The 26,454-nt window shown below is 38.8% G+C and overlaps 1 protein-coding gene across 1 annotated transcript in view; it reads right to left on the bottom strand.

Moving 5' to 3' along the window:
• The window catches only part of cdc73 (cell division cycle 73, Paf1/RNA polymerase II complex component, homolog (S. cerevisiae)), a 333,940-nt gene that overhangs the window by 264,277 nt on the left and 43,209 nt on the right, over nt 1–26,454 (bottom strand). Inside the window, exon 7 of the mRNA XM_028811023.2 lies at nt 22,898–23,114. Coding sequence (XP_028666856.1) covers nt 22,898–23,114 — 217 coding nt within the window. The remainder of the gene's footprint in view (nt 1–22,897; nt 23,115–26,454) is intronic.

The following is a 26,454-nucleotide window of genomic DNA, read 5'->3' as shown; positions in this document are numbered from 1 at the left end:
GCTGAAGCAAAGCACAGGTTTTTCAAGCCAAGCATCAACAACTTCAAGAATATGACGAAGTTATTTACAAAAAAGCATCAGATGGCCATAGTCCATCACTATGAGTCACTAGGGATGAAAGCCATTGAGTCAGGGCCTGTTAAAACTCAAATGATAGATGACCGTGACCACAGGGAATTGATTTCTGAGCTTTTTCAGTTTGATTGTACAACTGAATTAAGATGTACAACTTGGGTCAGATGTGATGGGGTTGAATATAAGACTGGTCTTGTTGTTTGCATAAATGTTGTGGATGTGTTGCAAAGTTTAGTATAATTCTTGACATTGTTTTCAAAGGAAAGGTTTTCTTTATTGGGTTGAATTGGGAAACTGATAAGTTTTATAATCCATTTTATTTTCAGATATCATATGCATGTGACAGCCTTTTTTATACTACTAAATTTTGCAAGGTGTTAGGTTTACAAGAACTTTAAAGTGTCACGAATGATAATGTCACTTTCATTTTCTTTTAATTTTATTTTAATTGTACATTGTCTGTGGAAGTTCCTTTCTTTACTGTTTGCTTTTGCAATTCACTTACTATCACTAAGCAACTTGAACCCTTTGGTCATCAAAAACAACATGGATGCAGCAGCTGTATAAGATGTTAGTTTTTTCAATCACAACTCACAAATGTAATGTGTTGGTATATTCCACTATTAAAATGACTCATTGTTTATTTCACATGTGCCTATACTTAGAATGCATTAACATCCCAAAAGATAAAACATTAACACTAATCAAATATAAACACTAGTGCTGAACACCAAAAAAAAGTGTATATTTTTAAGGCTGTAAGTGGTGCATTTTAAATTCCAATTTATTGTTGAGAATGCACAGATAAGTGTTAAATGTCAACACTTATAAGGTTTTTCACACAACACCAAAATGGTGTTATTTACCTCAATCCTTTAAAAAGGTATGAAATTAATATTTTACTGGTTTTAATGGTGGTTTCAATAAATACACTTTAAAAGTATTACATGTTCAGTTTGGTTAATTATCACTAACACCTGCCAAATCATTACACAACCTTGGTGTGGTGATCAATGACCAGCTTTCCTTCAAGGACTATGTTCCTTTGGTCTTGCAGATTCACATTGTACAATATTCACAAGATCAGAACATATCTGACAGAACATGCTGCATAACTCCTGGTCCAGGTGCCAGTCTTGTCACGGTTGCACAACTGCAACTCTCAACTGGTAGGAGCAACGGCATGCATCACCAAGGATCGCTGAAGATGGTTGTCAGCATTTGGATACAATTAAGAGAGCAAACTTTTAAGAAAATGATGAATTAAAAAGGAAATAAGCATTTCAAGCTTTGACAAAAATATAAAATTCTTCAGAATTTCCTTGTATAATAGAATACAAAAATCATGAGTGGTCTCCCCTAGACTTTCTTGTATATTCAGATATGGGGATGGATATTTGAGGAGTAAACCGCAAAACAATGATTATATTTTTATATTATGTACATTAAAGAACCATCAACAAAAAATCAAATCAAATTAATAATATATTATAATTATTATATAATTAAAGCTGAATAAATCGGACTCTGCAGCTGCATGAATAAAAGTAAAGTACCACTTCTGGTTAACAGAAATAGCCCAAACATTGATAGAAATCTACATTTCACACCTAATACTTGTATGCAAAATTTGGTTGACCTAAGTGAAGGCGTACTCAAGTTATCGTGACTATACACACACATAATTCCAATAACGTTTTCTTCGACTCAGGGAGGTCTAAAACATCGAGATTCTCCAAAATCTCGACATGTAATTGTCCAAAGATTCTAATACTTTCCCTATACTTCGTGTACGAGAAAGTAAAAAAGAATAGCTCACTAAATAATGATATCAAATAAAGTAAAAATGATTGAGCTTATTTCACAAAAATAGTCTAGCAAAATCCCACATGCACAGGAGGCAAAAAGTGGATTGAGACCAAGTGGTTGAGAAGCACTGGTCTAATGGATTGTACAACTTCTGTCTAAATTAAACTAAATAGTAAAAAAATGGAAAGACTTATGTTGACCACATCCCCAAATTCTCAGAAGTATGGCTAAGAATAAACAGTCATGCATAACAAAATACTAAAACACTTAAAAGTATATAAAAAAATAATGTATTCCATTCTGATTAGTATTACATTTCTGAGGGTAAATGTCTGATGTACAAAATGAGCAATCTTATGTTAGACTATAGCTCTGCTGCCAGCTTGCAGCCGATTAGGAACTACATAATTTATTTCAGTTCAACAATCTCAAAGAAACACACACACACAAACACAAAACATGAATCTTATTAAGCCACACATCACAGTGAAAAGAGAGGTTTGGGATTTCTAGGCCTAGGCACTAAACAGATGTATATTTATAGATTTGCAGCAGGTTTAGATCAATTAACACAGGGAAACAGAATGGTGTGAGATGTCATTTTTAAATATCACGTGATCACGCAAAGCTAATTTTACAGAAGTCTCCCAACATTAGAAGGTCCAAAAATGGTAAAATGCAAATTGGCATTGATGCAATAAATAGTATCTGACTTATAGAACAACTGATTTACCAAACTACTCAACATGAGATATGCAGGCTGAAAATACACAAAAGTAAAACAAATGCTTCTTTAAGCTGACTCAACATTATCTCCCAACCATTAGGCTGATTTACCAATGCATATAATAAACAAGTATATTATCTCAGCCCCGCTGGCAACACAAATTATACCAGCAATATTTTAAAATGCTTCTGCTCACAATATTTTCAAGTATCAGCAAAACTGTAGTCATAAGTATCCATTCATAAAATCAAAGCAAATGTTAACTGTTTTGCAACTAACAAACATTTTGCTAATAAATGAACTGGTCAGCTGCTATTTTGATGAATCAATCAGAGGTTTTATATAAGTTTTGTTGCGGACTGTAAGGTCTAGATTTACTGCACACTTACATATCCTTTGTCAAAAAAACTCTACTACTAGGTGTAGAAACCTGAAACCGGATTCTGCACCGCTGGATATGGATTTACAGAAGTCAGAAAGAAACAGGAGAAAGTAACTCTAAGATAGCTTCACCAAGGATGATTGAAAGAGGGACCACCTTTACTTTAATGGGTTTTCTTCTCAGGTACTCCCATAATACTGCTATGTTCCTGTACCAAATCAGCTCATTTTTACAGACCTTACAAGACACACATTTCTTCCTAGTTGTGATGTCGAAACAGCTCTCCACTTCTGAGTTCTTTGGTTTATGACCATACTGTCTGCATCCTTCACATCATACATTTCACATTCTTATTCAATGAAGTGACACATGTATTATGTAACAAGTCAACTAATCAATAACAAATTTAGTTAGAAACTGTTTTCATCATTGATTATTATCAATAAGAACTATAAGATGCTGCTGCATTAGAAAATATATGGCCTTTCTTACATCTGAAAAACTCTTTTTTTATCTAAGTAACATTCAGCACATCAGGGTTGTACAATATACCAGCACTGAAAAGGTACCAAAAAACACAATTTTACCAGCACTTTGTTAATTCTGATATCAGAAATGAATGGTAGTTTTCAAGTACCGTTCACCAAGTCATTTATTAGCACAATCGAAACTCCAAGGGGAGATAACCCAACACCCCAAGGCTTCAATATCATATACTGTATGTATTATATCTAGTTCAAATCACCAAGAGGGAGTCACCCTGCTCTTTGAACATATATTAATATAACCACAATTTATACTCCTAGGGGGAATCTTCTCTCAGCCTCCAGCCACCAGTCCCTGTAATGACTGCAAGAAGGCATGCAGTTTAGGGGCACAAAGCGGGGAAGAAAGCAGATTGAAGGCAGTTTGTTGAGTATGGGAGGGTTTGCTGCTAAGTTATTTGTTACAACATTTTTGTGTCAATCCAACAACAGAGTACACCAACATGACAATAACTTGAATCATTTTATTTCAAGTGTGGTAGACACTTTTACCATTTTAAATCACTAGACAAAGAGCCCGTTTCGACAACGTAAGATGAAACGGGCACGAGTGGAATAGTAATAAGTATAAGCACCACAAACCTGATATAGGTGTATTGAATGAATGCGTAATTAGGCCTGGAGCTGTAGTCGAAATCGCCTTTCAGGCCTCTAGAGCTTTAATCGAAGTCGCCTTTCTCTTTGAATTTTTGTGGCTGTAAATCCGCCGCCTGCCGCGATGTTGGTCGAAGTCGCCTTTCTCTTTGAATTTTTGCGGCCGTAAATCCGCCGCCTGCCGCGATGTTGGTCGAAGTCACCTTTCTCTTTGAATTTTCGTGGCCGTAAATCCGCCGCCTGCCGCGATGTTGGTCTCGTAAGGTTTTTCGGCCAGCTGCGCAGAAGTCGACTGTACATTCGGCTTCAGACATGCGCAGAAGGCGACTGCGCATTCGGCTTCAGACAGACGTGAGTGAGTGAGTGAGGAGTCTATAAGATTATGCTTGTCATTAACTCACTCACATGATACTAATTCTGTTGCATGTATCAATAGGGTTTTTTTTTTTTCTTTAAAAAACTCAAGTTTGTCCATATTGCTCTTCCTCTTCAAGCAAATAATCAAATTAAAACCCCTTGGCATTCTTCTGTTCACCAAGGCAAGAATGGAGCTTCTACCTAAATCATGCACCTAATACAAGAAGCTCTTTTGTAACCTATATGGTCAACAATGATCTAATGTGCAACCATTAACTGCTCCTTCAGATTCTCCCTCACTATCTCCTTATTTACATATAATCTCTTCTCCATACATTCCTCTCCATGAGACATAACCAGCAGCACTTTCACCACACCCCACTGCATTACTTCCTTCTGGAACTGTTTCGGAGCCCATGGTTTCATAGAACAAGATATCCATTCTTTCTGACAAATTTACAGAAATCTATTGTGCAAACTGCAAAATCACAAAATACATTAAACTCCCTCAACACATCATCACAACCTGAGTCATTAACCTGACTTCCTGGGAATGAAGAGAATATGCTGCTTACTGTGACACCTCAATGCTAAACAGTTATTTTTAAATAGGAAGCAATTCTAAACATAGTCCAATAAGCATTTGTCACAAAGAAATGCAGCTGTGATTTCACTGTCACTCAGCATTGTTTCATAAAGTTTAAAAACAATTTTAGCATAATTTGTACAAATAATTGTAATCAATTACTTTCAGCAAAATGTACATCATAGACGGACACTGCTGTATGTGCTTAGCTGGCTGACTCAGCACATGAAATGATCATGTTAACCTTCACTGAGATAGCTGTTGATAAAATGAAAAAGGTGCCAATTCCAACTGTTTCTCTGGTTGCCTCCTCATCCTCAATGTGTTTCTTGCTCTTCATGTAACTTGCTATTAAATCTTCATTCATGTTCCTCATGGCACTAGATTTCCAACATAATTTATATATCACATGTTCTAGTCTTCATCTTTTTGCAGGCATTGCTTGAATTTTAGATCTGTCAGCCACCATACATACAAGGTTACTATACATATGTTTAGCCAGCATTCTGCCATGGATGTTAGGCTAATGAACAGCTCACTTTAAAACTCCTGCAACAGAGTCTGACAAAGCAATAAGTTCTTAAAAACTTTTCTAACTTGCAAATAAAATTACATGATAAATTAATGACAGTTCTGGAGTAATAATTGATTTTTTTAAACTTCTCAAAGTCTGGAAAAAGAAATGTATTTTTCCTTACCTTTTCCGGAATGTCCAGGAGAAAGGTTTAATATCTAAACTTTGCCTATGCATAATAGCCCATGCAGTCAAAATACTTTTACTATTTATAGTACACTGAAACTAAACGGTGTGCTCAATTAGTATAATGTGTAATTTGGACTTATTGAGCAAAAGTAAGAGAAGTGGCAAGCCCTGTTCAAATTAAAACTTTCCTGTGTTTCTTTCATTAGTGAACACATACATTTTTACAGGCTGCATACATTTAACATCATAACATTCTTATAACATACATCCACTTCTTTCATATTTTAAATATAAAATCAGAAATGGCTGATGACAGACTAAAGAATAGCACTTTAAGAATGCAAATCAGCCAATTTCAAATATCTTAGCTTCAAAGCTAAAGCCAATCAGCCCAACAGTAATGACCATTTATTAATAAACACTATATGTGCTACCCATCTGTGGGGATTGTAAAAACATAAAATGATGTAATTGAACAAAATGTATGTGTGTAAGTACAGAAAATAGGACAGAATGATCAAACTTGTTTGTGTTTTGCGTACGTGACAAAAAGCATGTATACTTTCTGGAAGTTTTCTTTTAATGATGTGTGTGACAAGAAAATATACCTTTAGGGTAATGACTTTACAAATTGGAAAAATACAAAATGAGTCAGGACGCTATTTTTATTGCTTACGTGGTCAACGATCAGGAGACTAGAAAGGTATAAAAGAGCAAGGACATCTGCGCTCGAGGCAGATGAAGTGCGGTGTCCTAGGACTGTGTTTCTCTGTCATTTTACCCTTGTCTGGTATGTATCAATAAAAGGTTTTGACTAATTTTAATTTTCTTCTCTGTCTTCAGTCACAAAAAGTGTCCACAGTTTTTGGCGCCCGGACGTGGGGCAAGAGACGGCCGGTCGACTCCTCCAGCGAGACCATTTCAGTGATCCGTCTTACCAGCGGACTGCCGTCAACTTGAGTACTCCGGCAGCAGAGCATGCAGCTCCGGCAAAAGTTAGGACTGCCCTGTCCTGAAACAGTTCTTGCGTGAGGAGCCCCTGGTCTCCTCTTTGCTACATCCACGGTGACTGAACGGATTTCCAGACAGAGCTTGCACACTTCCAGGCTGGAGTAAGCACCGGGGGATTTCCGAACATTTTTTATTTTCTAAATAACGGGAGGGCGAGTTTCCTGTTGACCGTCTAGTCATACTCATATCTCAACGGGTTGCTTAAGGTGATGGAGACTTGACCCAAGCAGTTTGACGCATACGAAAGGTCTGACGAAAGGATACTGGCCTCACCCATATCCTAGACTCGGCTGGACGTATTGATGTAGTATTCTGCTGAACCGAATCGGACACGAAGTCACCTGAGCTGGAATCCGGGGATGTGAGCGGACAGGCTAACGGGACGAGTAACGGGGTGGTATATATATGTATGGAAATATAAACCGAAAAAGAGCACAGATTGCAGGATTGCTGTTAGGACGGAATAAATAAATCTACATACTAAAAGCAACAATACCGTGTTCTCCTGGGAACTGGGACAGGACCGATAGTTAAGTGTCTCCCCTTGGGAAAAAAGAAGGGAACAGTAAGGGAACAGTGAGTGGCACACTTAATACCTCGCTGATTCATACGGACAAGGGATTAGGCGAATCAGTATATAGTTGGAAAATTAAATACAGGACCCGGGAGGGCAAGGGGACATAATGGGAACTTATAACAGTAAGCCTGTTAATCGCCGCACAGGGGGATCAAAATCATTAATGCTGGAAGAATTATTTTCGGAGGATCAACAGACGCCCCGTAAAAATGGGTCTCCTAGGAAATTTATAGAAAAGAAGACAGGTTTAGATTTCAAGAAGGCATGTAAGAAATGGAATAGACAGAGTGGTGGGCGTTGGCCGATAGAGGGGACAGGAGATGTAAGTGAAATACAGGAAGTCAGGAAGATCCTGTGTAGGAATAAGCAGGGTTGTTATAATAGTGGACCGTATCGAATGGATATGTTCGATAGATGGGAATTAGTAATAAAAGACAGAAATTTAGAAGCAGTACAGAAACAGAATGAATTGTTGCGGGCAAATGAGGGAAAGGCTAAAAAGGAGAAAGAGGAATTACTAATTACATTACAGAAAGTTCAGATAGGCACTGAACCACAGGCAGATGGGAGGAAAAGGAAGAATAATCCAAATAAAGACCCCCTTTATCCTATTATTTTTTCCCCTCCTCAGTACCAACCTCAGGCACCTCCATTATCCCCTCCTCTATCCCCCATTCCGACTGCCCCCCCCTGCACTACAACTAGCAGAAGTTTCCCCTGATGATCCCCCAGGCACAGATCACTATGACCCCTCTACCCATCGTGATGACCCACCCTGTACTAGACAAACCCCCGTCTCCAAATGCACTCGAAGTCAAACCTCCACTCACAAACCAGCTCCAACTTTTTTCTCTTCTGATCCTTCACCTTCACTTACTTGCCCTTTAATAGAAGTTCCCAATCCTCATTATAACCCTGCCCATCCAGCCGGACCCCAAAATCCCACAACAGTTATGATAAATCGGAACTGGGACATCCAAGAATTAAAAGATGTCGTGAATGCACTTCCAGATCCAAAAGAAGTAGGAGGACTAAAATTTGTTGAACAACTTGATCAGTTAGATAGCATGTATAAGCCTAACGCTGCTGAATGGACCCAGGTACTTCGTCGAAAGCTTGGGACTACATGGGCCACTGTTAGCAGGGGTGTCCGCAATGACGTTCCATGGGTATGGAACCCAGCTTTAACTCGAGGACAGGGGATAGGTGGAGAAGGCGAATTTAACCCACAATGGGAGGCGTTGAGACAAAATATTGCAGAAAAATATAAAAAAGGAACGGACTGGTCCCTTATTTCTGCTGCAAAACAAAAGAGAGACGAGACGGTTGATGAATGGCCACATAGGATTGAAGACCTTATGGCTAATCACTCGGGCTTGGAAAATGTTGATGACCGCACTCGAGCTGCAGTTCCACCTTTTGTTTCCGGTTTGCGCCTTGATATACAAAACAAGGTCCGCACTTCCTGTATTGAGTGGGAAAGTGCCACGTTTGATGAAGTCAAACGACATGCTGAACATGCCGAAAAACAAACCAAGCAGAAGGAATCGGACTCTCATGCCAAATTATTGGCAGCACAGATGAACTATTATACCAGGAATGCTCCTGACCAAGGTCGAGGATATGGCTTTAGAGGAAGGGGACGAGGACGAGGAAGAGGACGAGGTGGTTTTAGAGCTCCTCCTGTTGACCACAATAAGAATCCTTTTATTCCCTCTCCCTTTAATTCCAATGCTAATTCCTTCTCTTGCTACGCCTGTGGTGAAACTGGACATTTTCGCCGGGAGTGCCCTCACAGACAGCAACAGCCCCCACCTCCCCTTATTCCACCTGTTTTTTCTGACACCCCTGACCAACAATACTGGCCATAGGAAAACGCAGGGACCTCCAGCCACTCTTTTCAACTACCTTTGCTCACCCATAATTCAGAGACTGATCCTTTACTGACATTGTTCGTTGATGGCACTGAGACTATTTTCTTAATCGATACTGGTGCCACTCGATCTACCCTCTCGCTGGCAAAGGTCCCTGCCTCGAACGAAACTGTTACTGTGCTTACTGCTTCTGGACAACCTCACCTTCTTCAAGTATCAAAACCTCTTCAAGTCCAGTCACGTCCTGGCGGACATACCTTACTGCATCGTTTTCTTTTGAATCAGCTTTGTCCAGTTAACCTTTTAGGAAGAGATCTCATGACAAAACTTTCTCTTTCTATTTCTATGACTGACAAAGGTTTTTTCTGTTCAACCCCCAAGTTGTTGTGTCAAATTACCCCTTACCCCAAACCCTCTTTTGCAGCATGGACTTTAGATATTTCCCCACACACCATTCTCCTCAAAGCCCTACACTCTTTTTCCCCTTGTCTCTTTCCCAATTTACAGGCCCCTGACATTTTACACTGTACTGCCCAATACTTCCCTATAGAAGTAGACACCCCCTGGCTAGAATCTTTCCTTACTTCTGGTACTTGCCCCGAAACCCTTCACATCTCCTGTGTTTTTATTTCATCCAAAAAGGCAGCTGCTTCTGTTCATCTTACATGCTCACAGCATATATATTATCTTGGCGGCTCAGTGCCTCATATTTCCTTAGCTAAATCACGCACTGTTAAATGGGGGGAAATAGGACCATGGGTAGAAAAATGCCTTGAAAGAACAGACTGGTTACAAGTTACTCCAGGTATTTTTGATACTCCTGACCGTTTAATAACTAAAGTGGTGTTTCAAACTGATTTTTTAGTACATCGCGCTTTGTGCCGTCCTTCCTCTTTTGCTTGTTCATTACAAACCACTTTCCCTTCTTGGCTCTCTATGCTTCCTGATTCACTATGGTCCCAGGGAAAGAATGATTATGGAAGGATAGCCCATTGTGAGCCTCTGGTGATCCACCCGAAATCCTCCTTCCGCCCGCACCGTGCCCAATATCCTCTGTCTCCCGAAGCAGAGGCTGGCATCTCCGCCGTACATTCCGATCTCGTCAAACGCGGTGCCATTATTCCAATTGAATACTCTCCAGTCAATTCCCCCATTCTACCTGTAAAAAAGGCTGACGGTTCATGGCGTTTCGTACAAGATTTGCGACAAGTAAATTCTGCCATCTTCCCTAGGGCCCCTATCGTCCCTAATCCTTCCACTATCCTCTCTACTATCCCTCCTTCCGCTCGGTACTTCTCCGTTATTGACCTAGCTAATGCTTTCTTTTCTATCCCTGTTCACCCTGATTCTCAATTTTGGTTTGCTTTTACATTCCAAAACCGCCGTTGGACATGGACCGTCATGCCTCAGGGATACACTGAAGCCCCTTGTGTTTATGGACAAGCTCTTGCCCAAAATTTAGAAGGCTTTTGGCCGGAAAGAGGTAGTACATTGATACAGTATGTAGATGACATAATGATATGTAGCGCTACGGAAGAAGATTGTACAAAAGATACCCAGAAATTGTTGCTGTTTCTGGGGGAAAATGGCCATAAAGTTTCTAAAGTTAAGCTGCAGCTAATCAAAACAACTGTAAAATATCTAGGTCATGACATTACGTATGGAACAAGAGCTCTCTCTAGCGATCGCATTACAGCCATCCAAAATCTTCCTAGACCGGTCACAAAACAACAGGTTATGTCTGTTTTAGGTATTCTGGGCTACTGCAGACAGTGGGTTCTAAATTTTACTGAAAGAGCACAGCCGTTGCAACAATTGGCTAATACTCCTGGCATCCCCCTTTCTGGCCAGGTCCAATGGAATGAACAGGCTGAGAAGGCTCTCTGTGACCTCAAAACTGCTCTTCTATCTGCGCCCCGCGCTAGGTTTGCCTGATCATTCTCGTCCATTCACTTTGTTCGTGGACGAAAAGCAGGGATTTATGAATGCAGTACTGACGCAACAACATGGAGATAAACAAAGACCGGTGGCTTATTTTTCTAAAAAACTGGATCCAGTGGCCGCAGCACTTCCTCCGTGTCTTCGTGCTGTGGCTGAAACAACAGAAGCTGTATTAGCAAGCACGGATGTAGTTCTCATGAGCCCCCTAACAGTTAAAGTGCCTCACGCTGTACATTCTATCCTAGTACAAGCCAAAACTTCACATCTCACTACTGCTAGGGCAATACACTATCAGAATGTACTCTGTACTTTGTCAAATGTTACAATTGAAAGATGCTCCACTTTAAATCCAGCCACTCTTCTCCCAATTAACAACGAAGGAGAACCACATAATTGCCATGACGAAATAGCAAAGGTTGTAAAACCTAGAGTAGATCTACAGGAAACACCTTTAGAAACTGGAGAAATGATTTTTGTGGATGGATGTTCCTTGCGATTGAAAAATGGAGCACCCTCAACCAGTTACGCAGTGGTCCAAGGGGACCGCCTGCTGGAAGCAAATGGAATTTCATCAAGCTTGAGTGCACAAGCAGCTGAACTCGTAGCACTCACTCGAGCATGTCAGCTGTCCGAAGGGAAGATCGTAACAATTTATACGGATTCCAGGTATGCTTTTGGAGTCTGCCATGATCATGGAGCACTATGGAAACTAAGGGGATTTAAGACCAGTACGGGCAAACCCATCCAACATCAGAAATTGATCGAATCCCTTTTAGAAGCCATAACCAAACCATCGAAGCTAGCGATTGTTAAATGTCAAGCTCACACAGGAAAACAGGATCCTGTTAGCAAAGGAAATGAATTAGCTGACCACTTTGCTAAAGAGGCTGCATATAATAACACACCAATTTCTTTATTCCAACAGAGAAATGACCAGGACCCTGATAATCAAATTATTTCTTTACAGAGTGCAGCCACGGATATCGAAAGGAGAAAATGGTCCAAAGAAGGGTCCCTCTCTGATGGAGTCTGGACTCATAAACACACTAACAAACCTTTTCTCCCAAAAGCCTCTTTCCCAGGAATGGCAAAAATCGCCCATGGCCTCGATCACGCAGGTAGAGATGCCATGGTTCGAGATGTTGAAAAACATTGGGAAGCTGTAGGTTTCTCTACATATGCAGAGCAATTTTGCAGACGCTGTGCAATATGTCAAAAGTTTAATGTGGGAAAAGGTACCCAGGTAAGTCCCGCCGTTACACCTAATCCAATGGGTCCGTTTGAACACCTCCAAATGGATTTCATTGAACTAACCCCGTCTAAAGGGTACCGATATTGTCTTGTGATTGTCGATGTGTTCTCCCGATGGGTAGAGGCTTTCCCTTCAAAACACAACGATGCCAAAACAGTAGCTAAAGCACTAATTAAAGAGATTATTCCAAGATGGGGTATCCCTCAAAAGTTACAAACAGATAATGGCACTCATTTTGTGAACTCCGTTATAAATGAATTAACCACCTGGCTCCAAATTAATGTGCACCATTATTGTAAATACCATCCCCAAAGCGGAGGCATCGTAGAACGATGCAATGGCACTTTAAAAGCTAAACTCGCAAAAATTTGTGAACAAACTAATTTATCATGGCCGGATGCACTACCCTTAGCTTTAATGGGACTAAGGGGACGGACACACCGACAACTGGGACTATCGCCGTTTGAGATTCTGACCGGACGTCCCATGCCCGTTGGCATGGTTGTAGGAAATGTGAATTTGCATACTGTGGACAATGATCTTCTCTCTAGTCTTGCAGGTTTGCGAACCTCGTTGAAGGAAATCCACCAGCAGGTTAATCAAGCCTGGAGGACCAGCCCCCTTTCCAAGGATTTACCAATTCCCTTGGGCACCTGGATCCTGGTTCGAGATACTCGGAGGAAACACTGGCATCAGCCTAGGTGGAGAGGACCATTCCAAATTCTTCTATCCACACCACACGCCGTGAAAGTTGAAGGACTGCCTGCCTGGATCCACGCATCGCATTGCAAGAAATGGCTATCTTAAAAATACTTTTTCTGTTGGCTGTTACCCGCACCCTCTCGGGCTACCCAAGGATGGGTGGTGATCTTTATCTTTATAAGTTAAAACAGAACCAGAATCAGAGATACCCGAATATCACAGTCACACAGGGACTCACCACTTCAGTGCAAATTGATTTCTGCTCAATTGTGGACTGTGGAGTCGGACGACAAGAACAATGGACCTGGTCTGATAAATATGTTTGTGTTTCAGCTCCTACGGATTACGAAGACTGGTGCAGTCGGTGGGGTTTAGTCTTTGCAAATACAGGGTCAGATGACTGGGGATATTCTCCTTATAAAAGCCTGCAATACGGTTTGAAGACCCGATTCTCTATAATTAAGGGGCATGCCGTTACTAAATGTGATGAGAATCAATGTAACCCTCTAATTATTACGCTTAAAAACCCTACTGTTCATGATACTGGCACTTATATTCTTGGGGCTTATGTCTCAGGAATTGACCCCTTAGGAAAATTTAATATTAGAGTACAGGACCCCCTTCTTTCACCCTCCAATGTTTCCTTTGAAACCTCCACCCCCACCACCATTCCTTTACCTGACGATTCGGCCCCTATAGTTCGCGTGTTAAATCTAAACACTTTAACAAGCACCTTTTCAGTAGAAACTGGTTATGGGGATCAGAATAGATGGTTGCAGTGGGTTCTCTATTCAGCTAAGCAAGTTAATCGTTCTCATTGTTACGCGTGCGCTGCAGCCCGTTCCCATTTAGCTACAGTCCCTTTCCCATTATCTAACATTACTGACCCCGCGGGGTTGCCCTGCCTTCTGTACTTATTCACTACTTCCAAGCAACCCCTCTCTGGTTCAAAGTGTTCTAATCTATCTATTCTTTTTCCCCCCACCCGTCACATGACTACCCCTATGTTTCAAACTCACGAAGGAAATTATACATGTTTCAAATCTAATGGAACGACATGGGTAGGAGAATTACCATTTTCTTTCTGTTCTCAAACTTTTCAGGTCAACTTTTCTCTGAACACCGTTCTGTCTTCCTTTCTTCTCTCCCAAACCACTCCTAGATCAGATATTTGGTGGATGTGCTGTAGGTCCAAATTATTTGCCACCCTTCCCCCTAACTGGTCTGGTACCTGTGCTCCAATCCAATTAGTTATGCCTTTTAGACTTCTATCCTTACCTCCCTCTCACTCCCCATATTATTCCACACCTCCTTTTTATTTCCGACATACCCGCTCCCTTTTCCATATGCCTACTAATATCTCCTTACATGGCCCTGGAGTATACATAGATGCTATTGGAGTCCCTAGGGGTGTCCCAGACAGATTTAAAGCTAGGGATCAAGTTGCTGCCGGTTTTGAATCTATTATACCCCAAATTACTATTAATAAGAATGTTGACTGGATTAATTACCTTTATTATAACCAACAACGTTTCCTTAACTTCACCAAAGACGCTATTGAAGGCATACATGAACAGCTTGACCGTACTTCTCTGATGACTTGGCAAAATCGTCTAGCCTTGGACATGTTACTTGCGGAAAAGGGAGGTGTCTGTGCTATGTTTGGCGATGCTTGTTGTACATATATTCCTAATAATACCGCGCCAGATGGATCAATAACTTGTGCATTGGCAGGCCTCACTGCTCTCTCTAATGAACTTTCCACTAATTCTGGCATTACAAATCCCTGGGATCAGTGGTTTGCATCCTCCTTCGGATCCTGGGGACAATGGATAAGATCTGTTTTCATTTCTTTGGTTGTGGCATTTTGCCTCCTCCTCCTGGTTGGTTGTTGTATTATCCCTTTGTTTCGCTATATAATATCTAAGTACTTTACCGCCTCAATGGAAAGGGCATATATGCTACATGAGGAGCACATGTCTCATATAGCTTCTTCCATTTTCTCCTCCCCATCCCCTTTTTCCCCCCCTTCCCCTTCATCAACCATTTCAATTTAATTATATATTGCCCACATCATTTTGTTCAAAAAGGGAGGAGTGTAAAACATAAAATGATGTAATTGAAACAAAATGTATGTGTGTAAGTACAGAAAATAGGACAGAATGATCAAACTTGTTTGTGTTTTGCGTACGTGACAAAAAGCATGTATACTTTCTGGAAGTTTTCTTTAATGATGTGTGTGACAAGAAAATATACCTTTAGGGTAATGACTTTACAAATTGGAAAAATACAAAATGAGTCAGGACGCTATTTTTATTGCTTACGTGGTCAACGATCAGGAGACTAGAAAGGTATAAAAGAGCAAGGACATCTGCGCTCGAGGCAGATGAAGTGCGGTGTCCTAGGACTGTGTTTCTCTGTCATTTTACCCTTGTCTGGTATGTATCAATAAAAGGTTTTGACTAATTTTAATTTTCTTCTCTGTCTTCAGTCACAAAAAGTGTCCACAGGATGAAAAGTAAATAATCAACATTGACCTCAGCGTTATAATGTACCATGCAACATATATGTCTCTTATGTGCCATTTGGTACAGGATTCACAAAAGAAGCATTAATGTCTGTGATGCACCATCTACTGGAATGACACCTGCCATGCATATTAGTAAAAAAAACTGTGATGTGCCATCTTTTAGAATGACAGAGGCTTAGCATCCAAATGGACACAAAGACACTTGTTTATTAAGGTGAATCACTGTTTTTATATGTTCCGTTATGTGTGTGCCTTCCATGTATTACTAAAATAAAAATCTTCAGGCAAGATGAGTTGCCTCGAAAGCTTGCATATTGTAATCTTTTTAGTTTGCCAATAAAAAGTGTCATTTTGCTTAGCTTTTCTCTATATGGGGAACACATAATTCTGGAAAATATTAGAAACCATGTCTTCTGGCCAACATAGCTTCAAAAGGGAAATAAATAAAAAACACATCAAAATGAATGCAACCACAATGGTATTAAAGGCAACCTACCATTTAACATCAGTACCTAAATGGCAGAAATACAACGCCTTCCTCATCTGTACTGTTCTAAAGCACAATTCAAAGAGAATGCTGATACAGATTCTTACTTTGACCTCATGCTTAATCTTGGAATGGACAGAAACAATTTCTTCAATAAAAGCTCCAGACTTTCTTCTCTGCTAAGAGCTTCTACATATTACAGGACATAAAATTCAACTTAAAGCATCACTAACATAAGTATCCAAAACAGAATGGAGAGGTCATGACTAAATCACTAGTATATTAAAGTGTACATTCAAGTTATCATTTTAGTGGACCAATAATGTTAGAATTGGAATTTTTAAGGATCAGCTCTTCATAATATCTTCCATTTTTTAAAGACACCTACAGGCGACGCTGGTCATTGGTAAGCAGGCATAAAACACCATGAAACAAGTACATCAATTCTAGTTGTACCCACTACTTCCACAATTTCTCTCTACATTAAGTAGGTTAACCAGTTACTGTTGTAATGCAGAAAAACTGCACGGGCTTTCATGGATATACAATTACTATTATATGCATAACAGTATTTAGATTTAAAGGAAATTAACCTTCCCCCCCCCCCATCAGATTACATGCTACAGGAAACTCAATCCAATTCTAATTGCAATTTGAACAACAAGCTCTGCTGAACATATTTTAAATGCATCATTTCATTTTGTGAAACTGTCACGAGCACAAACTTTCCTAAATAAAATGTTAAGTCAAGCACAGTTGATGCAATACTTTGCCTATATTAGACACAAAAAAGTCCTTAAGACGGCCAACCTCCTTTCAAATCAATCAACATTCAGTTCTCATTAAGTTTACACAGTCATGTTGTGACATTAAATGGAAAATTTTAAAATTCTAAAATATTCAAATCTCAAAACATAAAATGCTGGAAACAAAAACGTGTACATCTAAGGGTTCCAACTCTGGGCCCTGTGGCACTGCACTGTAATTGTATCAAGTACATGCGTTTGTGCAGGTTTATTTATCTTTTGTGCTTCTTTATGTGATTTACAAAAGAATATGCAGTGTTAAGTAAAACATGAATGATCATTTTCACTCTCACTGGAAAAGCCTGATGCACAAGTGACACTCAATCTTTCCTCTGAATCCACAAACAGCATTCAATAAAAAAAAATATTGTCACTGTGCCTTACAGTATAACGCAAACTAATTTTTGATAGTTGTACTGTTACAGCAACATCAAAAACTAAGCAGGAGACAGAAATAACTGTCCAAAGCAACACCATTAAAGAGGAGCAACAAACATCAATAAAAATATTATAGCATCAAACTAAAACTACAAATATTACATAAACTCGACTGGAAAACAGAAATAACCATTCTGCAAAATACTGAGTAACATTAAGTTAGTAGTGTAAACTGATGAGGAGTTCAAATGCTTACACATGTCAAACAGAGGAATATACCCATTTATGAATTCATTTAAAGAACTTTCCCCCTGAGACAAATAAAATTCGATGCATCTAAATGCCAACACAGCCATGTGCCGACCTGTGTCTCCATTTGGCCATATATTGGTCACAAAGTGTACAGATCATTGCAATTGAGGCACTTTGGTTCTGGTGTGGTTCTCCAGTAGATGTATTTTAACTGCCGGTATGGAGTAGCACAAACCAATACTTGAGTTTCGGCTGCCTTTTTTCGGGGTGTCGCACAGCTCCTTTAAACTGCACCACAGTTGTGTTCCAGAAACACCATAGGTGAATCATTTGTCATTCATGTGTCATTGCTTCACAGCAATTGATGTTTCATGGGGGATCCTTACCAAAAAACTCATTGTTCATGTGTTGGTGCTGCACAGTGTTTCTTTTGCGGCGATCTACTGATGCTTTATGGGGGAAAGCTTGTGTAGTGTAATGGGACTGAAGAAATGGGCTGTAAAAGCAAAGTACCAGCTTATTTATTATTCCTACCTGCTCATCAGCAAAAAAAAAAAAAAGGGAATATGGCTGTAAGTACAAATGGCCTCAACACGGTCTGTTATACTCATTTCTGCTGAGATTATTAGTTGCTGATAATAAAAATATCTGTAGCCTACATATCTCTAGAATGAGGGAGTAAAACTCTGGAGGTCTGAAGAGGATTTTTAAACTATACAAACAGTAAGCACAGAAGGCTTGGTAATTAAAATCATTCTTTAGGATTTATAGGACAGCAGCATTGACCATTGCACAACATTTAAATATTTACAGTGGCATGCAAAACTTTGGGCACCCTTGCTTAAATGTCTGTTACTGTGAATAGCAATGTAAGCAGAAGATGAACTGATCACCAAAAGGCATAAAGTTAAAGATGACATGTTTCTTTAATTTAAGATAGACTAGGGGGCTTTGCCCCCTGCTCCCTTTGCTCACCAACCCCCATGTTTGGTTTTCCAGATACACACTTTTAAGATTTTTTTTTCTTTGAATTGTTGCTATTTCATTAGTTTCACTTTTATTTCTGAACTTATGTAAAAACAAAATTTGGAATCTTTCAAGTCCCAAAATGCTGAATCTTTTAAATGAGGTCAGTGAGACATATGTTTAATGACTCTGTACCGTAATTCAGGATAGGTTTCTCTGTTTGAAATTTCAGCACAGTCAAAGCGATCTCCATCATCAGCAGTTAATAATTTTGTTTGCAAAGTAACCAATAAATGCATGCGAGGTAAAACATGTTTTTGAAATTCTCTGACTTAAACTTCAAAGCCTTACAATATTTACATACATCTGACCTATCACCTGAGTCCATATATTCGATCTCTATTCGCCTTTTAGTTATTTTTCCAAGCAATAATTTCTCTTTTTTTGCGCTAATACAATGTTTACTTTCTTTTTTTGACACTGTTGTTTTTTTCTGCTTTCATACTCCGTATCTTGCTCTGCATGCGTCTCGCGCCTATGTTTTTTTTTTTTTTTTTTAATCTTTTGAATTCCAGTTTTCATCATCTCTAACCTGCTCTGCATGTGTTTGGCTCCTTTGTTTTGTAACCTCTTTATGACTTTTTACTTTGTTTTCTACTCTGTCTTTTATTTCTGACCTCGCTTTGTCCTGCTTATTTTTTTTCCCCAATGACACCTGGTCCGTGGTGATTATTTTCCCTTTTTTGAGTAATAATTTCCATTTGTTTGCGCTATTCTGATGTTTACTTTTTCTGGTACTTTCTAATTTTCCTGCTTTCATATTCTTTAACATTCTCCACATTTATACTGCGCACACTTTTTTTTTTGTGCCTTTCGAATTACACTGCTTTCATAATCTGCTCTGCATGTGTATAGCTCCAATATCTGTGAACATGTTTATGAAGTTCTACTTTGTCTTTTACTCTGTATTTTAATTCCGAGCCCAATTGGACATGCTTTGTTTCAATCCCACTTGTTACGGGTGATAATTACTTTCCTTATTTTCTTTTTTGGTCTTTTTTCTCTCCAACGCTTTTGAGTCTGTTTTCTCCGCACTTCTTTATCTTCGCTTAGTCGTCGATGTTTCATTTATAACGTATTGTCCTTATACGCTTTATATGCGCTGAGACCCTGGATCTGTGTGTGCTCAAATCCTTCATATGACTGAATGTTTTGCTGCTCCGTTGTCTTATTTGATATTGATCGTAAGTAGGGTGTGTCTTGAAAGAATCTCATGTTCTACGTCATCGCGAGATGGTCCTGGGTCAATCTCTTGGCACAATGTCTCATGTTTAAGGTCCTCACGGGTCTTTTAAATGTCTTCCGTGATCTTAACGTGAAGATCACGTCTCGATGCCCTACTGTTTCTCTCCAGGATTTTTTTTTATAAGAGAGATTATATTTTTATTTCTATCATTCATAGGTACACAATACCAAAAAAATGTAAAAGGGCCTGAAGCAAAAGGTTTGGGCACCTAAAATGGCTAGTACTTAGTAACATCCGCTATGGTATGCTTAAAAACACTTTAGTAGCCAGCTTAGGGTCTTTGAATTTTTAATTGGGGTATTCCATTCATCCTTGCAAAACGCTTCTAATTCTGTAAGATTTGCATGCTACTGTAACTCAAACCCAGACAAAAGTTCAATTTTTCTGTTCAATGAATGAATGTGAAGAATGATAAATTCTCAAAACTGTGTCACTTTCCAGAAACAACACAGTTGCCATATTTACATATTTTAAGCAACGTGACTACAACGTGGCTTGTGGGGTTCTATTATCTTTACTAATAAAGGATAATGAGAGGCACCACCACATTATATAATTACTTTTTGCAGACTACATTTAATACACCAAATGCTTTCCAAATCATCATTAATTACAATACATGGAAATGGATATCAATACAAAACATAGGATATTTAATGACAACATGCTGACTTTCTTAATTTGGAAAAAGTGTTTTCACAGAACAATTCAGGATGATTTATTTATTTATTTTTTTTAAATCAAACATTCTACTGTATACAGGAGCCATTTGCAAAGCTTTTAAATGGCAGCAGATAGTGCATAAAACTTCATGTCTGCACCAATGCCCTTTTCCAACACCTCTAGCATTATACACTTTATCTGGAAGAAATTATGTTTAAAACTGAGATGCAATACAGCACAGACTGTACAACTAACATTATCTGTTTGCCAGGACTTCTGGGGCTCAAATTATTGCATCAGTAGATTTTCCATTGCCATGTGTTCTACAGAGCAGTAAAATTACTACTTTTATGCAGGTTGTGACATAGCTAAGGGTGCAAAAGGCAACAAAAAAATGCAGGCTACCAAGTAAACAGACAACGCATGCATACATTTTCTTATTCCAATAAAACACTACAGTTTTGAACTTTAGCAACCTTCATTTGTATTCCTATCCTAAATTTTATTTTTATGCAGAAACACATATACCATACATACAAAAACAAAACTGTTCCATGACAAATTTTTAAAATGTTTCAAAACACTGGTAACATCAAGAAAAGCCAATGAAACACTTGAAGATGTAAATAAAACAAACCAACAGAATGTGTGACTTTTTCTCACTGTGATAAACAAGCACAGTATTACAAAAGGTCTAACCAAGCAGAACAGAAACTTTTTTTTTTTTTAAATAAAAATGTAATGCTGCTTTATTTTCCTAACCATGGTTTAACGTTACTGTGCCAGAATTCCTAGTATATTTGTAAAGATTATGCTACAGCAATTCTCAGCAGGCTCAGGTTCACGGACTCCTTGAGTCAGAGTTTTAACAAGAATAATAAGGCCCAGTGAAGACAATTCAACCTACTGTACTGTACAATGTTTGCCTTACAGCTGGCCTACTTAGTCCTTTACTCCAAAAAATAATTCCAAACATGGAACAATTTTTTGAATATTAACAATTCATCATATAAATATTTTTCAGAAATTTATTGGCCAAGCTCCACCTTATGCAGTGCAAATAGCTATTCTGAGGTCAAGGTGTGCAAATACAATGACACTGTTCACTGAGCTGCAACGCTCCCACTCTTTAAAAGTCTCCGGATATATCTTAAGAGAATACATTAGTCTTGCAGCTTCAAGCAACAAACTAAAAAGTCATCTTTCTTCTTGGCCTTCTTTTAACACCTTCAGCTCTTTTATTTTTTAGGTTTCAGCATTTTTAAATTGATCCCATCTTCCTAGTTTGACTTGCTAAAACTATTTAAGTTTTAACTGCTATAAGAACCATAACAGAAAATTGATACCTCTCACCCTTAAATTTAAACAAACTTTTGTCTGTGTAAGGAAGTCCATTCCTAGAGTAAATATTGTTACTGGCTACAATTCCCTCTCTATTGCTATTTTTCCTTTTAAATGACTGAAAAAAACTCATATTGGTGAAATGTGTAAATTCCAAGCAGACAGTGCCCGGGAACATGAGTCCCACATAGAATATTGGTTCTGTAAGGCAGCAGCAAACAGTCACAGGCAATGTCCTACCAAAGTTTATTATAAAAAAAAAAAAAAAAAAAGAACAAGCAAGTTGTTCAGTTAACGGGCTTATGTTCTACATTCTCACAGGTGGTGCAATGGTAGTGCTGCTGCTTTGCAGTAAGGAGATTGTGGGTTCGCTTCCCGGTCCTCCCTGTGTGGACAGCACTTTGAGTAGTGAGAAAAGTGCTATATAAATGTAAAGAATTATTATTATTACATTTCTGTGCATGTTTAAACCAAGATGAGATAAAGTCATAAAAATTCCTTCAGTTTAACACTAGTGCTTTGCAGTAAGGAGATTGCGGGTTCGCTTCCTGGTCCTCCCTGTGTGGAGAGCGCTTTAAGTAGTGAGAAAAGCGCTATATAAATGTAAAGAATTATTATTATTACATTTCTGTGCGTGTTTAAACCAAGATGAGATAAAGTCATAAAAATTCCTTCAGTTTAATACTAGTGCTTGCAGAATCTTTAGGATAGAGAATTAAATGTAAGGAATTCCATTTTAGGTATATTTCCAGTATGTTTAGGGTCATTATACTACATTAAAATAGTTTTAGGCTAATAAATCTCTTTCCCAAAACAATAGCATGATGGATCAAAATCTTTTTATATTTCTCAGGAGTTGTTATTCCTTTAATTCTGAGCAGAGTCTCTGAACCATTGACTGAAGTATTCCCGAGACAGTGACAGAGTCATCTCTGAGCTCCATAAGAAAAGTATTTACCTTAATAATTACCAACATGGTGATCAGACCACAGCTTGAGTCAAACAAGAACTGGAGGCACATTGTTATTATTACCTTTCCACTGCTCTGTAGGATTGTTGTTCTTGTTCGCCATACTCGCTCCCTGCTGACAATATCACGAGTTACGTCCACCTCTGCATCCACAAAACTTCTTTGTTTCAGAGCCGTTAAGTCATCATCCAGGTCAGTTTTGATAGTTGACCTTTTCTTTGCCATAATTTTGGCTTTAATAGCAGCAATCTTTTCAACTGACATAGCTTCTGAAAGAGATCTAAGAGAGCAAGAGACCAATCAGAATCAGTGGAAATACTAATTATTTTTGGTTAACAGTTAATATATCAACTGTGGGCTTCACTGAGTTGTAACAGTGTGACAAAAATAATTAGGAATAATCATGTTTGAAACTAAAGGTGCGGAGAATAAAAGGGGCATAATGTTAAATCAAATGAAATTGTCACCAAAAACATATCACTAAATTACTGAAAAGGGGCCGCGTAATATTCTACTTAAAATAAAAGTATACTGTGAATACTGTCCGAAATAACTAAAACACTAAATGTATTCTGTATCAGTTACTTTGAGACACCAATTCTGCTTGATGGAGACCCAAGAACACTCCCAAATTCTTAGTTACATCATTTGAGATGTTTTGCCAAAACAATTTGGTTGTGTTGTTTCAGATTTCACTTTTTTTAAAACCGGTAAAATACACTTTTGATTTGACAAACTTTTCCTTTCACTTTCTGACACTTCACAAACAGCACATTGGGTCACTGTCTTGATTCATTATGAAGCACCAGGCAATGAACGTGAAGGCATTTTCTATCAATTGATTTTGTTTCTGCACATTTCTGAAGTGCTGCCACAGAAATATAAACAGTTGAATAAGAAAGGTTCTGCAGTGACTATGTAAGTGCAGACCAGTTTGGAAATACTAATGGAGGTATTACTGTATATATTAATGGGCAGATAGGTAATTTTAGGATCTAAAATACTTGGTTTCAACTTGTCTGCAGGCGACATCTTAAATGTATTCTTTTTTTTTTTTTTAATTCAGTTCTTTTCACTAGATCACGTTACATATGTGCTTACCTTCCATCTCAATAGCTGTTGCCAAACAGCCAGAGAACATGCATGTGGACGATGTTACACAGACTGCAGAAGGAACATTTCAATTTTCAAATTTGCCTCGTCTCCATGCAACACATTTTTCATGGTATTTTTGTTAAAAATCTGAGGATCATCTGTGGATGGGCATGTCCATGAATATCTATGGTTAAGTGGGAAGCTTTGGACTATCTGCAGTTTGCCACTTTATCATTTTGCCTTGCCATCAATACAGTTTCAATTTATCGTCATCTTTACCTGTTCATAACACACTACTGGTTCATCACCAAAGTAACCATTTTCTTTCTATTCTAAGGGGAAGTTTCACCCTTACAAATATGGCCTTTTCTTTTTACAGTATTGTAGTACTGCTATATCAGTGATTATTTTTGAATTATTTCTGTAAGATTTTTTTTTATATGATGCACACAGAGTAAATTATCTTTTTCAAAATTACATTGTAAAAATAAAAATGTTTAAATGCTTCATTTACTTGAATGGTACTTACATTTTTCCTAGTATCATTATATCTCATTACAGTAGTTTGTGAAAAAGGATATATCAGAAAAATGTTGAAAAAGGCAATGTATTTCCAGGATTGACATCAACTGTGTCAACAGCTGAGGGATGGCATGATTGTTGTAATATAGAAGATTACAAAATAGATGGTTATTGAATTAAGTGATCAGCCTTCCTTATGAATCTATCAAGTCATGATGAAAAATTGCTTTTTAAAATAAGTGTGGTTTAAATAGAACGAGTCACATTTTAGCGATGTCTATTCATACAGAAAGCAAGGATAAAGAACTGTCATTGGAAGTGCAGTATAGGTGCCTCAATGCAGATAACAGTGTCAAGATGCAGTGTTTTAATTATCCATATTACTAACCGAGAATAAACCGGATATGGATGCAAGTACACGGCGATGGGACCATGAGACATAGTGCGCAGGCGCCTAGAGCGCGCGTCTCATAAACCGCAAGCGAAATGTGATCCACCGCGAATGAAGGAGTCACGGCCCAAAAACGAAAGAGCTCATCTAACGTAAATAAGACATGAAGCAACAACGCGCCCATAGATAACGACTACCGACACAGCCACACAAAAAAGAGGATTCCGCGCTGCACCCCAGAGTCAGACGGAAGAGGCTACGGAGGCCCCACAGGTCCACAAAGATAGTACGGAAGGCGCGGGAAAGTACGAAAGGCGCGGGCGCCTACAACGCGAGAGTATGGCGTCCCCAAACGTCCACAAAACACAGCATAGTGAAACCCGAGATAGTACGGAGGGCGCATGTGCCTACTACGACTACCACATGAAACACACACACACGGCACCGGAGGTATAATATTAGCTCAACTAACGTAAATAAGCGCTTACAACGCGTCACGGCTCAAAAACAAAGGAGCTCAACTAACATAAATAAGAAATGAGGCAACGCACCCATAGGTAACGACACAGCCCCCCGCCCCAGAGTGAAACGGGAAAAAGTACGGAGTCCACAAAGGTCCACCATACACAGCATAATAGTATGGAGGGCACGAGTTAGAACGAAAGCCGAAGGCGCCTACAACGCGTAATATAAATATACGAACACTCCGTTTTAAATGTACGTCATCCTCACACATCCAAACTGTAATAAGAATAAACGAATGCTCCGTATTGAACGTACGTCATCCTCACACGTCCAAACTATACAGCATAAGTGAATCACATTACAGTGATGCATTATTAACAGTACAAGCACAGAAACCGCTCCGTATTAACAGTAAATGCAATTATTCATATTACTAATGGTAAACAACGGAGAAGTAATGGAGTCACGATCACGGCTCCATAACTATACAGCTCCACTAACGGAGCTACAAACACGAGCCCGCATGGACAAAAACAATAGACGTCGGCGCCTACAACGCATGTCTGAAACCGCGGAAGCAAAACTGTCTCGGCTCCAAAACCAAACAGCTCGACTAATGGAGCTACAAACATATCTCATACATTCATCGATGTATTTCGGGTTACCCAACACCGGGTAACACTGAGCGAAGCGAGCAGGGGGCAGAGCCCCCTTGTATTAAATAAGCAAGATTACAAGAGGACATGAATGGAATAGAAGAATGTAATTGCTTGAATATTAACTGGGAAATAAAACTAAAAGTAGGATGGAAAAAAGTTTGGGGTTATTGTAACTTGAAAGTACACATTATAAGGAGGACGTAGGACTCATACTGTACAATAAAGAACCAACAAAGAAGGTAACAGGATGTTAGGTTTCACACCACAATTTCTCTAGTAGAACCCCATTAATGTAAAACAGAGGTTATTCATAAGCTATTCAATGCAGTAGCAAGTACTCCTAGGATATACACAGTACATTTCTTGCTTCTGTATTACACTACAGAAAGCCAAGAGAAGAGAAGCTAGATTTGTTACAGGACTATGAGTTATCAGCCTTAAAGGAGTGGGAGCAAAAAGGAGACATAATATATGGTGTTCAAAGTTTT

This window comes from Erpetoichthys calabaricus, chromosome 10 (assembly GCF_900747795.2).
Source record: "Erpetoichthys calabaricus chromosome 10, fErpCal1.3, whole genome shotgun sequence".
In the NCBI taxonomy this organism is placed as follows: domain Eukaryota; kingdom Metazoa; phylum Chordata; class Cladistia; order Polypteriformes; family Polypteridae; genus Erpetoichthys; species Erpetoichthys calabaricus.
This window is presented reverse-complemented; position numbering and strand designations above follow the sequence as displayed.